At 38.3% G+C, this 13,106-nt stretch overlaps 1 protein-coding gene across 3 annotated transcripts in view; it reads left to right on the top strand.

Moving 5' to 3' along the window:
• The window catches only part of rnf150a (ring finger protein 150a), a 133,525-nt gene that overhangs the window by 93,420 nt on the left and 26,999 nt on the right, over positions 1–13,106 (top strand). For all 3 annotated transcript variants that reach the window (XM_072584125.1, XM_072584124.1, XM_072584123.1), the window contains exons 3-5: positions 2,115–2,186; positions 5,667–5,749; positions 9,716–9,812. In XM_072584125.1, the coding sequence (XP_072440226.1) occupies positions 2,115–2,186; positions 5,667–5,749; positions 9,716–9,812 (252 nt within the window). The remainder of the gene's footprint in view (positions 1–2,114; positions 2,187–5,666; positions 5,750–9,715; positions 9,813–13,106) is intronic.

The raw sequence follows: 13,106 nt of genomic DNA, 5'->3' as shown, positions 1-13,106 counted from the left end.
AACACAACCACAGCATTTAAAGAAGAACTACCTGGATTCTAACCCCTCAAAAACATTACTTGCATAAGCCATCCTTTTGGTCTCAAAAATAGTCTCAAACTCAACTTGTATACAAGTTAGACAATTATTAGCATTTATCAGTGGAGACAAGATTTTAAAGTATATTTACAAGATAGTTGGCCAAATAATAGGAATTGTTAAATACTGTCAAAATTCATTTGACAAATTTTGAAGTTTTGATTGTGTTCATTTAATTCCATTAAAAACAAAGCGCAAGCAGCATAAAAACATTATTTGTACATGATCTTTTAAACAAAGCTGCCTTGCATGGTCATATTGTCAAGTTTTATGTTTTTACAAATAATCAGCAGAAGTGCTAAAACCCAAAGGTATGTAGTCAGTGAGTCAAAGGATGGTGCTGACAGTATATTCAAACAGTATCTGACAGAAACATGTGACGTAGATCATGATCGGAGAAAAACCTCCAGTTTTGGAACATTACAGGATATAGTTCTCTAAGTGGGAGGGAAAAGCAATTGTGGGAACATGAGCAATGTTTTCTGGAACAACATCTGAATATTGAGGGACCTATGATAAGTGTTTATGTAACACCTTCACGGGAGCATTATAAAACAAAGTATGTGATGGAGAATAAATGTCTTTTTTAATGGTACTAACTCTTTTACAATGTATATTCGAAGTATGGTATATTTAAGTTTGTAATGGTTAGTATTAAATGAAAATATCGGATTAACGATGCACAAAGATCTTGTCTTTGGTATTTTGGCAGGTACCTGGGTATATCTCATAGGTCATATGCAGACTTATCAATTTCTGAGCATCCCTTTCCTTTCATATCCACTTAACCAAATGTGGGTATATGTATGAAAATCTCAGCATAATGAGTGAAGCACTGCTCTGCTTTGCATTCTGCTATTTGACTTTTAAAATTAGATGGTGAAGCTGTTTATTATATACTAGTTTCCGATGTTTAAATGTTCTTGAACATTCATCGGAGAGTCATACTGGTTAAATTACAGGAGAGGAATATGCATCGAAGTGCTCTAAATATGCTTAGAATAAAACAACCAAGAAATATTTGAACTGAAGAAAAGTAATGCCTTGAAAATCCAGAAAAAAAATTCCATGGGCTTGCTAGCTTCCCTCTTTCTCCTGCTGTGATCTATGCAGTATTTTTACTATTTTTTCATTTTCGTGGAAGACAATAAGCCTGTTTCCAATATGATGATAACCCCAGTGCCAAAAATACAGCTGGGGTTGAGGAGGCCATCTTAATGATAGTTGGAAATTTTTTGCCAGTTAAACCAGACTCTGAGATTTAAATCCATGTTATCTCTTAATCTGGGTTTGTCTCAAGCAGCTGGTGCAGGCATCTTGATGTTCTTATTTGGAATTTATCTACTAAAGTAGCAGCAATGCTAGAAACCTTCAACCCACAAAAAGGCAAACTGGCAAGCATAAAATAAAAGTCAAAGCAGAACTATGCTGTAAGAACATTATGGTTGGATTTCCAAGCTGAATCTGGCCTGAAGTGGAATTTTAGGGTTCCTTAAGGTGAGAAACAAATAACATTACCACTTTGTGCCCCTTGTAAAATTTAGTAATCCCCACTTATTTTATTTTGAACGTAGTCAAGCCACCGATTAGTATAGCAACAGCTTGCATTTTTATGATGCTTTCAAGGTAGAAAAGCGTCCCAGGCCACCTGATTTAGTTGTAAGTAATGTTGAATTTTAAAAAAAAGTATTAGGTGTTCTTCAAAACCTGGCCACAGACCAGTTTAAGAGGGTACTTAAGGAGGAGAAAGTCATTGGAGAGGATCTTAAAATTATACAGCATGGAGCTTAGGTAACTAACAGCATAGCCTTCAAGTGATCAGGAGAAATGCACCGGAGAGCAGAATGAGATCAGTGCATTGTTAGGTAAGGGAGGAGTTGAAGATTACATGGCTCGGTACATGATTGCATGTACTGTGTTGATGTAACAAATTTACCCATTCAGTTTTATGAATGTTGAACTACAGCATATGCTAACAGTTACCTAATACTTAAATTATAGTACTGTTATTGTAATGGACAATTTTCTTTTGCTAGCGCCGTCTTGGAGATGCTGCTAAGAAAGCCATTGGTAAACTTCAAATTAGAACAATCAAGAAAGGTGATAAGGTAATCATTTTTAAGAAATTTGCTCATTGAATTTTGCTTTGGTGCTTGATAACAAAGGTTTCACATATTGCAATTAACAACGCTAACAAAATTAACTAGTACCGTTTTTTAAAAGTACAATTAGGAATGCTCAGTAAATAATAGTCAGTGATGCGCATATCCCATGAATAAATATATACAAAAATAATAATAGACCACCACATCTCTTCATAGTTATTCTTCCATGGATTACTTCAATATTGCTAGTTCAATGACCTATTTGATTTTGATTTTCAACTTAGAATCCAGCAGCAAAAGAGAGATTTTCTTTTTGACGCTTTGAACAGTAAACTATCAACTCTAACATAGTTAGTTCACTTAAGAAAATTGGCAAGAAACAGCATTTTTCTTTCCTTTGTATATAATTGATTCTTATCTAGTAGATCCTCACTAGTGCTGTCACCACCTCACTTTTCAGCTTTAGCTGAGAAAGTGGAGTAGGAATCCCAGCCATTGCTACACTATGTAAAACCAACAAAAAAAAACACCTTTATCACAAGACCTTATATAATGACTTTAATGTGAAAAAAAACCTAAGGAATTTCATGGGAGAATTATAGAACAAAGTTTTACAACACTGAGCCACATAAAGGCAAATGACTAAAGCCTGAACAAAGGAATAATTTTAAGAAAAAGAGGTAGGGAGTCAGAGGAGCTGACAGGATGGAAATCCATCACTTAGAGGATGTGTAGCTCAAAGCACTGCAATCACTGGCAGAGAAATTAAGTTTCATGAAGCTTAAGAGACCAGAATCTGATGAGTACATGTGTTTTGGAAGGCTGTATGGCTGGGAGGAGTGAAACCTTGGAAGATTTCAAAACAAGAATGGAAATTTTAAAAAGGTATTGCTTGACTGGAAGTCACTATAGGGAGAAAGTGAGTACTGCAGATGCTGGAGATCAGGGCCGAAAATGTGTTGCTGGAAAAGTGCAGCAGGTCAGGCAGCATCCAAGGAGCAGGAGAATCGACGTTTTGGGCATGAGCCTTCCTGAAGAAGGGCTCATGACCGAAACATCGATTCTCCTGCTCCTTGGATGCTGCCTGACCTGCGCTTTTCCAGCAACACATTTTCGGCTCTGGACGTCACTATAGTCTATAAAGCGCAGGGTGTTTGAGGAAAGGGACGTGGTGTGAGTAAGGATACCAACATCAGAGCTTTTAATTACCAAACTTACAGCAGATGAATGTGGGAGATCACTTAGCAGTGGGTTAGAATAATTAAGTGTTGACATTACAAAAAAAAGTAGATCAGCATTTCAGCAGCAAATGAGCATAAGCAGATATCATGGAATCAAACAATGTAATGGACTATCTTGGTGACTTGGTTATGTTTGAAAGTTTTCCCATTCTCAAATATAACATCAAATTTGCAAGCAATCCAGTTTAGTCTCCATTGTTATCCAGGACAAGGGTGAAGTCTATAGCTAGTAAATGGGGTTAGAGTGGGTACCAAAAAATGGGTTCATGCTTCCGAATATTTAGTTAAGGGAAATGTCTCCTTAGGCTGTCTGATAATGTAGCAACAATGAACATTGCAACTATAACGGAAAGCAACATAATTGCCTTTCAGATGAATACATTGGGGCAGCATATGACAGTTTCTTGGGTGGATAATGCAAGGATAGCTACTTGGAGAATACCAGAGGAAATGCTGTGGGAGTGAGAAGAAAAGATGTGCAAGTGATCATCTTCCTGCAATGCGATAGATAACAGTAGAACCAAGTGAGCACATTCTTAGACAGCTGCAAAACAGTGGAAGGGTGTTGGAGGAGGATGACGTGGTTTTCTGTGTCAAATGGTGGAGATAGGTCAAGAAGGTTGAAGAAGGATTGTTCAGTTTTGGACGGAGATAAGATGTCATAAGTATCATTTTTAGAGAAAGTGTTTTGGTCCTGAGACAGCAGTGGAAATATTATTGGAGGGATTGAGGTAGTGAGTTCCAGGAAATTTGTGCACATATTTTGAAAGCAGCAGCATGTTTAAGGACTTTGGAATGGAAAGGGAGATTGATAGTGGGCTGTTATTTGTCAGGATGGTAAGTGAGAAGAGTAGTGATGAAGATAAATTTATCGGAGAGGATAGCTCCTGAAAAGAGAATACTCTTGACCAAATCAACTCATGGATACCAGAAAAGGAAATTGGTGGTCAAATTAGGGGGAATAGAATCAAGGTAGTAAGAGGTGCAACTTAAGGATGAGATGCTCAAATTGTTATGAGTGAGATAGAAGAAATACTAGAGAAGGATGAGAGGCTATGGCAGGAAGTATCATTAGGAAAAGTTTGATCTGGTGAGTGAGGGAAAAGGAGGGATATGGCAGAGGAAGCTGATGAGATGGTTCCAATCTTGGTGACAAAGAATTTTATGAACTGCATGCACTTATTGTTGGAGGTGAGAGTGGGTGAGTTAAAGATGATAATTTACATTAATGAAAAGTAGCTAGACATTGTATTTGCGCTCCATGATGGTTCTAGCATCTTGAACAGTTTTAGGAAATGAGTGGAATCTGATGTTGCCTTATTCTTTTCTCTTTTCAGTATTATGCTGTCCCAAATTTCTTAGTTCAAAAGGTTGAACTGAATTTATTGTCATGTGTATTGAGGCACAGTGAAAAGCTTTGTCCTGCGAGCAATACAGGCAGATCACAGAGTTAAGTAGCATAGATAAGTAAATAATAGGTAAGAAGTGGCAAAAACAAAAACACAGGTACTGGCGAATATTAAGAATTTGAGAGTCCACTCTGTATCCTAACAACAGTAGGATAGAAAAAGTTATGAAACCGGCTGTGGCGTGTGTTCAGGTTTCTGCACCTTCTCCCCAATGATAGAGGTTGTAGGAAAACATTGCCAGGTTGGGATGGATCTTTGAGAATGTTGGCGGTCTTTCCCTTACAGCCTGGTAGACGGATTCTGTAGATGGCAGGTTGGCCTTTGTGATTGTCCGGGCTGAGTTCGCCACTCTTTGTAACTGTCTCTGTTGAATGGTACAGTTGCCATACCAGGTAGTGATACATTCAGACAGAATGCTCTCGATGGTGCACCTATAAAAGTTGGCAAGGGTATTTGCCGTCATGTCAAATTTCCTCAGCTTCCTGAGGAAGAAGAGACATTGGGCTTTCATAACCAATGCATCCACATGAGTCCAAAAAAGCTTGTTGTGGATGACCACTCCTGGGAGCTTGACACACCACTCGTTCCACCTCTGTGCTGTTAATGTGTAGGGGAGCATGAGTAACATCCTGCCGAAAGTCTTGTTCGAGATGTTGACTTTTCTAGGCTTCCTATAGTAATGCATGTTGTGAATTTTTTTAAACAGTAAAAATAAAGAACCAATAATTCGCATATAGATTTCTAATTTAGTCATGCATACTTTTAGTTTTATCCCTTTGATGACTTTGTTCTCTTCCCTCCGCTTTTCTCCCCTCCCCCCCCCCCCACCTCAGGAAACTGAATCAGACTTTGATAATTGTGCTGTTTGTATTGAAGGCTACAAGCCAAATGACGTAGTGCGAATTTTACCATGCCGGTAAGTTGGTTGGAGAAATACTGCTTTCTTTGTACTGTTTCTCCCTGAGAAGTGTTTCATATCAATTTGCAAAATCTATGGTTATGTTACCATTCAACTGCCTATGTAAATAAGCATCAATGTATTTTAAAAAACTCATCACTTGTGAAGAGTAGGGGACCAAAAATGGCTCCTTTAGACGTTCAGTGTTCAGTAATATGATACTTTCTGATCCCTAATCCAAATCAATTCTGATAATCCTCACCACTCTAAAATTGTATCAATTGATTAACCATACCCATTACTTCTATTTTCATTTCAGAGAATACTTTAGTGATATTTGCTTATGCTTTAGGTCTCAGGGCTAATAGTACTGGTCCTGGAATCTATATCCACAAATTTGTTTGAACGACTCGCTAGATTTAAAAAGGAAAATAGCTGAATTTTTGCCAGCTTTGCTGTGGGCGTGGAAGCAGGCCATTCAGCTCATCAAGTCCACACGGATCCTCTGAAGAGCATCCCACCAGACTCTCGCCCCACCCCACTGCCATCTCTCACTATCCCTGTAACCCTGCATTTTCCATGGCTAGTCCACCAAACCAACACATCCCTGGACACTATGAGCAATTCAGCATGGCCAATCCTCCTAACTTGTGGAAGCAAACTGGAGCACCAAGAGAATGTGCACACTCCACCTTGGCGGTCGCCCAAGGGTGGAATTGAATCCGAAATCTTGGGACTGAGGCAGTACTGCTAACCGCATAGGCTAAGAAAGAACGGGTGGCAAATTATGATTCTTGTGTGTGCAATTTTAAAGTTATACTGAAAATTGAATAACTTAGGCATGCTTATTTTGAATAATGTATTTGCAGATGTGTGTTACACCCAGAAACAGCATTTCTCATATTTGTCATGTTTTGGAAGTATTCCACATTTGTGTGATCATTCCATGTAATAAGCAATTCTGCTGCCAATGTTTCTGAGAGAACCAAAGCTCCTTTTTATCAATAACATTCTATCAAATCTAATCTTCTACAAATGGATAACCAATTTTACGTGTATAATATGAAACCTTTTTTAAACTTTTTGTGTTGGGTTTAATAAAGGTTTTATTTGTATCTGATGTTACCAATTTTAGATTATCTGCCAAAACCTTGAATTTTTTCTCCATCATACAATAATAAATTTGTTCTTGATGTGTCCAAGTAAACTAAGAAATTTGTTGTCAAGTTTCTCCTGTGATTTATGACTATCTATATATTAGATTAAGAGAAATAGGATGAAGATAAATTACTAATAAATTAGGTTGCAGATGAACCATGCTCTTTTATTGTGCACAGCCATATGAAAAAAAGTCTTATTCCCCAAGAACTGATGGATTTGGAAAGGATGGATAAATAAAATAATTCATCCTTGTATCATGAGCAACACAACGTGACCGAATGGTGGGATGTTGTCTGATGCGCATTTTGAGGTATTTAGCCTCCTATAACAAACTCCCACCTACCCCACCCTAGTTATAACCAACTTAATTTAATTCCAAATCTTGGTTGCCAACATGCTGGATGGTGAGTCAACTTTGCAATTCCTGCTGAAGGGCTTTTGCCCGAAATGTCGATTTCGCTGCTCGTTGGATGCTGCCTGAACTGCTGTGCTCTTCCAGCACCACTAATCCAGTATTTGCTTTCCAGCATCTGCAGTCATTGTTTTTACCTCAATTTTGCAATCTGGCCTAGAAACTGATTTTTTTTAAAATAACTTTAATTGGGCTTTGCTTTTAAAGTGTCCTCTGAGAATCCAAATTTTGGGTTTTCCATTTGCTAAATCATCCAGCCTCCAACTCAGTTGGTGCTTATTGCAGCTATGTTTTTCAGCAATATGATAACCTGTTTAAGTTGTTGCATTTTTCCTTTGTGACAGATGATGAAAGATTATTCTGTTGATGTGGAATTCTCAAAGGGTGCACACATTTGTTTTTTGCATTAAAATGCCATCAGAGTTTTACTGATCTGTAATAACGGCTTTCAGTATTGTGTGAACTGATGCCAGCAAATTTCATTATGTAGGTTATTGCAATTTATTTCAGTTGATAACTGATAGAATTGCAGACTTGTCACGGGCAGAATTGTGTTCCTTTTCAGTGACTTTGATCCGCATTTTTGTGAGTAAGAAGTGGTTCTTTTATAACAGAGTCTGTGTCTCAGTTAAATAATTTCAGAGGCAAGAATCTTGTATTCAACATATGCACCAGACTCTCAAATGCAATATCTCATTTGCTTGTGTAACACTCTCTATATCAAGCACAGATTAAAAACCGAAGACAGTTTCCAAAAAAGATTGCGTCTATATCCATCTTAAGACAGGCCTTTAGTTTCTTAAATGAACAAAACACTATTGAAGTAGAAGTCTTATCAATCAAAGGATTCTTCCTATGCTACATGATTTATTTTAATTGATTTTCTAAACATTGATTCTTGGGTGAACATAGTAAAAGACTGGGCTGAGATTGGTGAAAGACTACTTTTCTCTTAAGATATCCCACTTTCAGCATATGGCTGTTTATCGCCTTGGTTGCTTGGATGATTTGCAGTTGGTTTGCTGGCTTTCGGTAGAATTCACCCTGATTGCAAGCTGCCTTCTGCTGATTGTTAAAGCACAAATTGAAAATCTGCTTTTCCTGATAAAGGGTGATGTGCCTGTTGATTCCAATCATCCTGTCATCGTTGGACATTTTGAATACACCAGCCTAATTTGGATAAGTGAACCCATTATAATAAAGCTGATTGGATCCATTCAAATTTTTCGTATACACATTAAATGTCTCCTTTCTTCCATGCTGAAACAGAGATGGACTGCTGCCATTCAACAGTTCTTTCTGGTTGATGATCCATCCTTAAATGAATGTATGAATAGTTGACTCTGAATGTCTATATTTAATTTGGTATTTGCTTGAGTCTTGTGTATTTTTGAGCTCCAGCGAGTCCTTTGGCTGGTGTAAAAGTTTGTAATCTGCTGGATCTTGACAAATTAGCATGGTACAAAAGTTATGTTCTGAAGAGACAGTTTCCAATACACACACATGTTAAACCATTGGAAATGTACATTAAACTTGATCTGTTTTGCATTTTTTTCTTAGTTTGGTGTAAGCATTGATTATAGTGTAGAAATCAGCATTAAATCTAATTACACTCAAAACTAATATTTTTAATTTTAACTGAAGCTCCTAAGTGTTAGAAAACACTTCCTTTCGTACATCACAAATTACCACAGACAATTGCCTCATAATAATGTTTAAAGATCTGCCCAGATTTTTCTTATTTATGATGAGTTAATGCCACCTTCCAATTGCTGTTTCCTTCATTGATGTTAGCTGAGCAAAAGGAAAGGATCTGTTTAATTGCAGCATTGTGTGCCCTACATATGTAACGTTTTGTTGCCTGTTCTTCAGGGATATGTGATAGGAAATAAAAATACAATTTCTAATATCTGGCATTCTTTAATCAGAGTAGTAAGGGTATGGAATGCAACGGTAGTAGATTTGCCAACTTTAAGTACATTTAAGTTGTCATTGGACAAGCATATGGACGTACATGGAATAGTATAGGTTAGATGGGCTTCAGATTGGTATGACAGGGCGCAACATCGAGGGCCAAAGGGCCTGTACTGCGCTGTAATGTTCTATGTTCTAGTGAGTCACCAGTGCAAGGCAAATATATTGTCAGTGATGGAAATACTGCTCAGAATATACTCAATGAGAAATATGAGGCTTATCTTGTTCTATTTCACCAATGATAGATAAACCACAGCTAGAGAAAATTATGATGAAAAATTTGATTGATGACTCTGAATTTGTCAGTTTCAAATGAGCTTTCCTAAGTCATTAGCTTTCAACTGCAATCTTTAGCTTGAGTTTGGTTGCTATTTTAAAATTAATTAGATATTTTAAATTGTGCTGTAATTGACTGAGGTCTATGTATTGTGTTGCAGACACCTTTTCCATAAAACTTGTGTGGATCCATGGCTACTAGATCATCGTACTTGTCCAATGTGTAAAATGAATATTCTGAAAGCACTAGGAATTCCGGTAGGGATGCTCTAATGTTATCAGTTAAATCACTGATACTGTATTGATCTCAATTCCTTAATGTTTGATTAGTGTGGCATTTTTAAAGCATGAATATGTATGTAATGACTGCACATAAACACACTATTAAAGTTTGTTTGTTTATTGTGGTTTGTTTATTGAGTATTTTTCTTATGTAATTAGTAACTCGATTTTAGTGGTGCTTGCAAGATTGGGGTGGTATTGCAGCCAATGACCTTTTGGTTTACTTATTTCTCAAAGCAGTGGAAGCAAGATTTTTGAATGCTTTTTAAGATGGTGGTAGATTAATGTTAGTTAATGGAGTCCAATGTTATTGGGAATTGTGGTAATATAGAATTGTAAACACAAACAGATCATCTGTAATTTTATAATTGAGGGTGAATGGCCACTACTTCATTTAGATGTTATGTTCATACACCTCTCCGGAATAGAGAATGACATTTATGCCAGCCTTACTCATAGAGATGTACAGCATGGAAACAGACCGTTCAGTCCAACTTGTCCATGCTGACCAGATATCCTAACCAAATCTAGTCCCATTTGCCAGCACTTGGCCCACATCCCTCTAAACCCTTCCTGTTAACTTACCCATCCAGATACCTTTTAAATGTTGTCACTGTACTAGCCTCCACTTTCTCTGGCAGCTTATTTCATACACGCACCACCCCATGCGTGAAAAGGTTGCCCCTTGGATCCCTTTTAAATGTTTCTTCTCTCGCCCTAAACCTATGCCCTCTAGTTTTGAACTCGCACATCTTGGGAAAAAGCCTTGTCTATTTATCCTATCCATGCCCCTCATGATTTTATAAATAAGGTCACCTCTCAGCTCATGACGCTTCAGGGAAAACAGCCTCAGCCTTTTCAGCCTCTCCCTATAGCTCAAATCCTACAAGCTTGGCAACATCCTTGAAATTTTCCTGAGCCTTTTCAAGTGTCACAACATCCTTCCAATAGGAAGGAGAGTAGAATTGCACACTGTATTCCAAAACTGGCCTAACCATTGTCCTGTACAGCTGCAACATGACCCTGCAACTTCTATACTTAGTGCTCTCTTCAATAAAGGAAAGTACACCAAATGTCTTCACTATCCTATCTACCTGTGACTACACTTTTGAGGAACTATGAACCTGAACTCCAAGTCTCTTTGCTCAACAACATTCCCCAGGATCTTACCATTAAGTGTATAAGTCCTGCTCTGATTTGCTTTTCCAAAATACAGCACCTCACCTTTATCTAAATTAAACTCCACCAGCCACTCCTCAGCCCATTGGTCCACCTGATCAAGATCCTGCTGTATTCTGAGGTAACCTTCTTCCCTGCCCATTACACCTTCAATTTTGGTGTCATCTGCAAACTTATTAACTATACCTCCTATGTTCACACTAAATCATTTATATAAATAACAAAAAGCAGTGTACCCAGCACAAATCCCTGTGGTACACCGCTGGTCACAGGCCTCCAGTCTGAAAAGCAATCCACCACTACCACCCTCTGTCTTCTACATTCAAGCCAGTTCTGTATTCAATTGGGTATTTCTCCCTGTATTCCATGAGATCTAACCTTACCAACCAGTCTACCATGAGGAACCTTGTCAAACGCCTTACTGACGTCCATATAGATCACATCCACTGCTCTGCCTTTCTCAGTCCTCTTGGTTACATCAAAAAACTCAACCAAGTTTGTGAGACATGACTTCCCACAGACAAAGCCATGTTGACTATCCCTAATCAGTCCTTGCCTTTCCAAATGCATGTAAATCCTGTCCCTCAGGATTCCCTCCAACAACTTGTCCACCACATTGGCTCACCAGTCTATAGATCCCTGGCTTGTCCTTGCCACTTTTCTTTAAATAGTGGAACCACGTTAGCCAACCTCCAGTCTTCTGGCACCTCACATTTGACTATCAATGATAAAAATATCTCAGCAAGGGGCCCAGCAATCACTTCTCTATCATTTTAGAACACACCTGATCAGGTCCTGGGGATTTAATCATTTTTATGCATTTTAAGACATCCAGCGCCATGTATTTAAAATGTCTTTTATATTGACATTCTTCAAGATGTCACCATGTTTTCCCCACATTGTATATCTTCCATGTCCCCCTCCACAGTAAACACTGATACAAAGTATTCGTTTAGTAGCTCCCCTATCTCCTGTGGTTCCACGGCCTCGCTGATCTTTGAGGGGCCCTATTCTCTCCCTAATTACCCTTTTGTCCTGAATATATTTATAAAATCCCTTTGGATGCTCCTTCTCCCTATTTGCCAAAACTATCTCATGTCCCCTTTTTGCCCTCCAGATTTTCCTCAAGTATACTCTGTCTTTATACTCTTCAAAGGATTAACTCTTTCGCTCTTGGCATAGGCTTCGCTCTTGGCATAGGCTTCCCTCTTTTTCTTAACCAAAACCTCAATTTCTCTAGTCATCTAGAATTCCCTACATCTACCAGCCTTGCCTTTCACCCTAACAGGAATATACTGTCTCTGGGCACTCGTTATCTCATTTTTGAAGGCTTCTATTTTCCAGCCGACCTTTTACCTGCGAACATCTGCCCCCAATCAACTTTTGAATGTTCTTGCTTAATACCGTCAAAGTTGGCCTCCTTCCAATTTAGCACTTCAACTCTTAGATCCTGTCTATCCTTTTCCATCGCTGTTGTAAAACTAATAGAATTATGGTCTCTGGCCCCAAAGTGCTACCTCACTGACACCTCAGTCACCTGCCCTGCCTTATTTTCCAAGCGTAGGCCAAGTTTTGCTTCTTCTCTTGTAGGTACATCCCCAGACTGAATCAGAAAATTTCTCCATTGTATTTCAGTTCTAAATGATTTCTCCCCTAAAATCTATAGTTATGTCCCCTAGTCTGAGTTTTCCTGACTAATGGAAACATATTCTCAATATTTACCACTGTCAAGCTTCCTCAGAATCTTGTATGCTTCAATAATATGCCCTCATTTTCTAAATTCAAATGAATAAAGGCCTAATCCATTTAGGAATCATAAAATAGAATCACAGAATCCCTACAAAATGAAAGCAGGCTATTCAGCCCATCGAATCCACACCGACCCTCCAAAGAGCATCTCACCGGACCCACCCTCTACCCAATTCCTATAACCCTGAATTTCCCATGGATAATCCACTTAGCCTGCACATCAGTGGACACTATGGGCAATTTAGCTTGGCCAATTCATCTAAGCTGCTCATCTTTGAACCGTGGAGGAAACTGAAGCACACTGAAGAAACCCATGCAGACACTGGGAGAATTTTGCAGACT

This window comes from Chiloscyllium punctatum, chromosome 14 (genome assembly GCF_047496795.1).
Source record: "Chiloscyllium punctatum isolate Juve2018m chromosome 14, sChiPun1.3, whole genome shotgun sequence".
NCBI lineage: Eukaryota > Metazoa > Chordata > Chondrichthyes > Orectolobiformes > Hemiscylliidae > Chiloscyllium > Chiloscyllium punctatum.
Note: the sequence above shows the minus strand (reverse complement) of the source record. Positions and strands in the feature narration are given on the sequence as shown.